This window comes from Phyllobates terribilis, unplaced genomic scaffold (assembly GCF_046119375.1).
Source record: "Phyllobates terribilis strain yellow unplaced genomic scaffold, ASM4611937v1 Scaffold_3__8_contigs__length_932513732, whole genome shotgun sequence".
Classification (NCBI taxonomy): Eukaryota; Metazoa; Chordata; class Amphibia; order Anura; family Dendrobatidae; genus Phyllobates; species Phyllobates terribilis.
The window spans coordinates 79,059,301-79,066,629 of NW_027362763.1; the positions used below are offsets into that span (position 1 = coordinate 79,059,301).

At 49.2% G+C, this 7,329-nt stretch overlaps 1 protein-coding gene across 1 annotated transcript; it reads left to right on the forward strand.

Moving 5' to 3' along the window:
* The first annotated feature begins 5,848 nt into the window (after window positions 1-5,848).
* LOC141258445 (interleukin-17F-like) lies at window positions 5,849-6,694 on the forward strand. The gene is made up of 2 exons (XM_073673444.1): window positions 5,849-5,946; window positions 6,460-6,694. The coding sequence occupies exons 1-2, from the start codon at window positions 5,849-5,851 to the stop codon at window positions 6,692-6,694; spliced, it is 333 nt and encodes a 110-aa protein (XP_073529545.1).
* Window positions 6,695-7,329: the final 635 nt, after the last annotated feature.

Here is a 7,329-nt window from a genome sequence, read left to right on the forward strand (position 1 = left end):
TCCGATGTTTTGATCGCCCGTTATTGCATTTTATTGCAATTTTGCGGCGACCAAAAAACGTAATTCTGGCGTTTAGAATTTTTTTCTCGTTACACCGTTTACCGATAGGATTAATTCTTTTTTTATTTTGATAGATCGGGCGATTCTGAACGCGGCGATACCAAATATGTGTATGTGGGTTTTTTTTTTTTATATTTTATTTTGAATGGGGTAAAAGGGGGGTGATTTAAACTTTTATATTTTTTTTATATTTTTAAAAACATTTTTTTTTCACTTACTGCATGCTTCTATAGTCTCCATAGGAGACTAGAAGCAGCAGTTGTCTGATCGTCTCTGCTAGATACAGGGGACCAGCAGATCCCCTGCATATAGCAGAAATGGTCCTGTGCTATGAGCGCCGACCACTAGGTGGCGCTCATAGCGACGAGATCATGACAACCACAGGCGTCTGCTGCAGACCCTGGGTTGTCATGCACGCCCATCGGTTACCCGCGATCACGTGACGGGGTCGCCGGTGGGCGGGGCTTATGACGCGCAACCCAGAAGCGCGCGTTAAATGTCGCTGTCGGAGATTGACAGCGGCATTTAACATGTTAACATCGCGATCCACCCGGGGCTGTTGCGGGCACATGTCAGCTGTAAGAATCAGCTGACATGTGCTCGGTTCAGTGCGGGCTCAGCGCCGGAGCCCTCACTGAACCGGGGGTACGCAAATGTGCGTACTAATATGGCAAGGGTTGGAAAGGGGTTAATTATAATTATTTTTTTATATTAATTGTATGACTTAATATTGAGCACAATTAAGTATGCTGACATCCCCCTATGTATGTAGGGTCTCATACTGTATAATATGAGCTTTCACATAATCCTCCTATACACAGCAGGAGGCCGCACGGCGCTCCCCCCCCAGATACAGCGGGAGGCAATACGGCGCTCCCCCGATACAGCCGGAGGCTGCAAGGCACCCATCGAGATACAGCCGGAGACCGCACGGCCCCCCCCCCCCAGATACAGCAGGAGGCCGCCCGACGCCCTCCCCAGATACAGCAGGAGGCCGCACGGCGCCCCCCCCAGATACAGCCAGAGGCCGCACGGCGCTCCCCCCCCAGATACAGCCGGAGGCCGCACGGCGCCCCCCCCCCCAGATACAGCCGGAGGCCGCACGGCGCCCCCCCCAGATACAGCCGGAGTCCGCACGGCGCCCCCCCCCAGATACAGCTGGAGGCCGCACGGCGCCCCCCCCCAGATACAGCTGGAGGCCGCACGGCGCCCCCCCCCAGATACAGCAGGAGGCCGCACGGTGCCCCCTCCAGATACAGCAGGAGGCCGCACGGCGCTCCCCCCCCAGATACAGCAGGAGGCCGCACGGCGCCCCCCCCCCCCAGATACAGCCGGAGGCCGCACGGCGCCCCCCCCAGATACAGCCGGAGTCCGCACGGCGCCCCCCCCCAGATACAGCTGGAGGCCGCACGGCGCCCCCCCCAGATACAGCTGGAGGCCGCACGGCGCCCCCCCCCAGATACAGCAGGAGGCCGCACGGTGCCCCCTCCAGATACAGCAGGAGGCCGCACGGTGCCCCCCCCAGATACAGCTGGAGGCCGCACGGCGCTCCCCCGATACAGCCGGAGGCTGCAAGGCGCCCATCGAGATACAGCCGGAGGCCGCACGGCGCCCCCCCCAGATATAGCAGGAGGCCGCACGGCGCCCCCCCTAGATACAGCAGGAGGCCGCACGGTGCCCCCCCCAGATACAGCAGGAGGCCGCACGGTGCCCCCCCCAGATACAGCAGGAGGCCGCATACACACAAACAAACATATACAGACATATACAAAGACAAATATATACACGCATAGGCTGCGTTCCCACTGTGCGTTTTTCAAGCGTTTTTGCCACGGAATTTCCGCAGCGAAAACGCTGAAAAAACTCTTGGTAATACGTGCCCCATTGTCCCTAATGATAATCCTAATCCTAATGATAATGCGGATTATCATTGCGGAAAAATCCGCAGCATGTCCATTCATTTTGCGGACACGCAGTGTAATTGCCGCCATTGACTTGCATTGAATCGCTTAATATCCGTATGACTACATGTGCACATGCGGATATTAAGCGACTCAATGTGCGGATGGTACCCGGGTTTTGAGAAGAGGAGACTGTCATCCAGACCCGGGTACCATAGAACCTGTAAAAAAAAGAATTTAAATAAATAAAATAAAGATTATACTTACCTTCCGTTGGCCCCCGGTCTCCTCAGCGATACGTCCAGTCTGTTGTATGCGTCGCGGTGGTGTGAAAGGACCTGCCATGATGTCATTTAGTCATGTGACAGGTCACACGACAGCTGACATCGGCTGTCGCGTGACCTGTCACATGACTAAATGACGTCATGAAAGGTCCTTTCACACCACCGTGATCCGCCGAAGACACCGGACGCACCGCTGAGGAGACCGGGGGCCATCGGAAGGTAAGTATAATCTTTATTTTTTACCATTCTCATTCTTTTTTATAACTATTACTTGGTCACACTATATATGCCGGTTGCCGGTTGCATGGATTTATATAGTGTGACCAAGTTGTCAAGCACTTTCCAAGTGATGCTGAAATCTCTAGGAAAGTGCTTGATAACCCGCATGCATGAATGCTGCAAAAACGCTTGACAAACGCTTCTACCTGGCGGGAAAAGCGCATGCACAATAAGCACGTACAATCCGCATGCGTTTTTCCTGCCAGGGAGAAGCGGAAAAAATCTGCAGCATTTCTGCATGGTGGGCACATAGCCATAAACACATTTGAAACAGAAAAATACATATAAAGAGACATATCACACAATGATATCGGCACACACTGACACATCACTCACCGTCCCCCTGCTCGGCTCCAGTCGTCCAGCTCCTCTCTGGTGGTAAGAAGCAGTGCAGGGCGCACTGCATGACGTCATGCTAGCAGACACTGCCGCGCACAGGGCCGTGTCTTCTAGCTGTGATGCGGCCGGGCCAGCACACGTGCGCACGCACGATATGCAGATATGCGCACACATGCACGCGGTACGCAGATATGCGCACAGACACATGCATACAGGCATACGTACATATCTTACAAACACATAAAACTGTCCTGTCCAGCAGCTCCTCAGGCATGTCTCAGTGCAGGGCCACCAGCGTGTCACAGACATGGCCCTGCTTTCAGAGGGGCCCACTCGCCGTTGGGGCCTGGGCTGCTTCTACAGCATCTGTGTAGGACCTCTGGCGCTGCTTGATTGCCGACACTTCACCTGACATGGCCGTGCGCTGTGCGGTTGAGTCTGGTAGTAATGGCGCGGCAGGGGCAATACACAAGCACAATTATAGGCGCAGTGTCGCCCCAGCCGTGTCATTAATACCAGACACAGCCACACAGCTCACGGCCATGTCAGGTGACGTGCCAGTGGTCCTGCACGGGGGAAGCAGCCCGGACCACAACAGAGAGTGAGCCCCCCTGATGGTCCACAAATACATACACATAGATAGATACACACACACATATACATACATACACATATATATATATATATAACACACACACACTGCACATGGACTTACCCTTTCTGCACATTATGCAGGTTCTTTCATCTTCCCTGTGAGGCAGCCTCCCCTCCTCTTGGGGCCCGACTGCAGAGTTCTCGGTGTAATTGCTGGGCAGGAGGGGGAGAGCGGATAGGTAACATTCAGACCCGGGTAGGGGGCAGGGGGAGCAGTGGCCATGCTGTAAGCTGTCTCTGTGCTCTGCTGGAGGCCGGAGCAGGTGGGCGGAGCCTCCTCTACTGCACTTACACAGTCAGCACCTGGTGAGTCATCCTCGCAGCGCCGCGGGACACAGCAGAGCAGATTCCATCTTCCGGCTCCCGGGCCCTCCTGTCACACATTATAATGAGGTCAATCCGGCCACAGGCCCCTGGGAGCCCCAGGCCCCGGGCGGTAGCCCGGATTGACCTCATTATAATCCGCCTATGCTTCTGAGTATTATAGGGACCATGTTATACTATTGTGTTCAGTAAGGGAGATGATATCCAGAATTCAAATGTTAATTCCAATAGTCTGGAAAAAGTTCCATGATTTATAGCACTTGCAAGTATTTGATAAAATAATAGTTAAAGGAATTTTTCTATGAAGAGGTAAGATTATATTGAATGCTTTTATGAAATCAGAAGAGGAGAAAGGCAGGACTCTGATCCTAAATAGTTATTTTAAAATGATTTTTCAGCTCGGGGTTAATAAAACAGTTTATCAATGAAAAGTTCTATATCTTTCTATTATACTTTGGAGCCGATTCTTTGCTGATTGTTTTTTTTGCCGAGTTTTTGGTGTTCGGCACCTTTTATTTTTGTTTGTGGCGTATTCATCTTAACATTTACACCTTTTTGTTTCAGTCCCTTTTTTATGTTTTCGTCCTTTTTTTGTTTGTTCGCTTCTTTTTTTCGCTACATTGCGGAGTTTAGGGTTTCCAGATGTTTTCATCTGATTTATCATTTGTGACTTTTCAAAAAATCTTGCCCATATTTTGCAACATTTTAGCAGAACATTCAACTTTTTAAGCTAAAAAGTTGCAAGACAGGTTAAAGTAAAAAGCATTTTTTGATTTTAGCGCAAAGTTGATGAAACGTTTGGGCCATTTTGATGACTTTGGCACATTGAAAACCAAAGGACAAAAAAAAGAAAAAAAAATGCAAATGATAAACTGGACCCTTTATGTTTCAATTGCTCCCTATTTTAATGATATTAGTTTGCTGTCAGTGAATGAGAACACTGCTGTTTCCATTCAGTGGCAGTAAACCTGTCTGTATCTAGTCGAGAAGTGGATACAATTGTATCCAGTGCAAACAATGCTCTGTGAGCAAAACTCCAGACTGATACATTGTAACAAGCTATTAGATTGTGGCTGATATATATTGTGCTCAGGAGCATTTTCTAGACTGGATACAATGTATCCGCTGAGAGCAGGAGCAGCAATGTGCAGGATTACGGCCTCCGAATGGAAACAGAACCGTCCTCATTCACTGACATCAAGCAGAGATCCTGAAGATGGTGAGAGATGAAACACAAAGTGTAATAACACAAAGATGGAGAAGATTTCATTTATTCACTGATTTACCGCTGCTCCCATCACTAGTGGTGACGTTACATTTCTTAAAGAGACAGGACACATAATATTTGTAATTCTCCCTCTAAAGGTAGATAATAGACTCAGCCTTGTTAAAGGGGTTGTAAGAAATTGTTTTATATATATATATATATATATATATATATATATATATATAAAAGAAAACAAACCAAGTATTGCTCACCCTCCCCAGGTCTAACTCCAGCTTTCCGACACTGCCTGGTCTGTGCTGATTGTCTGCAGTGCTGACATCAAGTTGACAGCATTGCAACCAATCAGTGAGCTGAACACAGCCATGATTGGCTGCAGAGTTGTCGATGTGATGTCAGTGCTGCAGACAATCAGCAGAGATCCGGCAGCAGCGGAGAGCTGGAGTTAGACCCAGGGAGGGGGAGTAATACTCAGTTTGTTTTGTTACAGCCACTGTAGCCCATGATAGTCACTATTCTGAAAGGGGTCAACCCCTTCAAGGCAAACGTCATCTGCACAAGACAAGTTTCCCCTCTTCTGTTTGCAATGATGTGAATCATTCTCCATGTTCTCCCCATCTTTCCCTATCTCTCAGACGGCCGTCCTGGTCTCCTTCAGCTCGTCGGCCTTTCTACCAGAGGAGGATTTGCCCCATGATCAGGAAGGATCTAGGGGTGAAGAGCTCCCTCTAGAGGGCAGACAGAGATGTCCTGGAAGAAGGAACCGGCGCCTGCCGACCAGTATGACAGTGGACATCAGTCTGATAGACAGCAGCTCTATGGACGGCTCGGTGCAGATGGAGGACGGTCCCACCCGCTCTCTGTCCCCCTGGGAATACAGGTAATATCACAACCTGTCACATTACAAGCAGCGCTGAATAGTGATACAGTCCGGTGGAGATTCCCGGAGTCTCCTATAGAAGGACGTCTAGTAAAGTATAGAAAGAAAATAATCTTTTCAGTAGAGTTACAATAGCAGGGAATAGCTTGTCGGGATGCTTTTATAACCCCTTTAGTGGAGAATAACGTCTTCCCACCTTCTAGCCGCCTCTCGTTCTTCTTTTCCTGCCTACAAGCTCCCAGTAACCGTTCAGAAATCTCCCCTGTCCCCAAATAGACTTCAGGGGAGGAGGGAGATGCAGCTGCAGTTATTAGGAATGAAACATGAAGGAGAGAAGCTGAGAGCGCGCGGCACGGCTCTGACATCACCCAGAATAACCTTGTATGGAGGGAGAAACTGGAGATTTATAGAAGACTGAAGAAAAAGCCTCGAGAATCTGCAGGATGAGGACAAGGAGCGCGGACATGGACCAGGTGTTACACAGCTTCTCTCACTGTGTATTTTTATTCCCAGTCTCTGCACAGATCCCAACAGGTTCCCTGTCGTCATTGCCGAGGCCGATTGTCTGACTTTTGCTTGTGTAGACGCTGATGGCCATGAAAGTCCAGACCTGATCTCCTTCCCCATCCAGCAGGAGGTGATGGTCCTACGACGGGAGCAGAAAGGCTGCAGCTTCTCCTACAGACTGGAGGGCGAGGTGGTGACTCTGGGCTGCACATGTGTCACACCAACCATCAGCTATTACTGAATACGTGGAAATATGGATGGTGGACGCCTGATTGTCAACTTTTAAGATTTCTTGGGAATTTTTTATTTAAATAATAAAATAAAAGCAACTTTAATTTTTTTATAGTGTTATCTCTGGTTACAATAGATTTTGGGGTTTGGTAGTAGCTACTTGTCCATTACACAGGTCCATGTTATGGTGGAAAATACTGGTATCATCAGAGGACACATGCCGTATATTCTCATTGTATAGGGCCATGCTGCTCCTTCAGGTGTCCTCAAGTTCATATGGAGGCGTCTTTTCTTCTTTAGATTCCAATACAATGTTTCTAGGGAAAGTTCCTCCATAAAAAGAAATCTAACATGGCAGAACGTCTGCAGCTCCGTAATATGAGGGAATCTGTGTGACGCTCTACAGGCGATGTGCAAATGGGCCTTCACCTTAAAGGTTTGGAACAAGATGGTGAGTTATCACTTATCCATAGGACAGGGGATAATTACTGATCGCTTGGGGCCCAATCACTAAAGACCCCACTAATCCCAAATGTGGGCTCCATAATGAATGGAGTGGAGGTCAAGTATGCGGACCCCTCATTGTGTATGGGATTGTTGGATTGCCCAGACTAGCACTCATTCTCAGGATTCCAAGACACGGAC

Excerpts from the sequence above, each read along its gene's own strand:
- LOC141258445 (XM_073673444.1), top strand. The coding sequence starts at position 5,849 with ATGACAGTGGACATCAGTCTGATAGACAGCAGCTCTATGGACGGCTCG. Across the intron at positions 5,947-6,459 it reads CTGTCCCCCTGGGAATACAG|TCTCTGCACAGATCCCAACA; the intron begins GTAATATCACAA and ends TTTTATTCCCAG.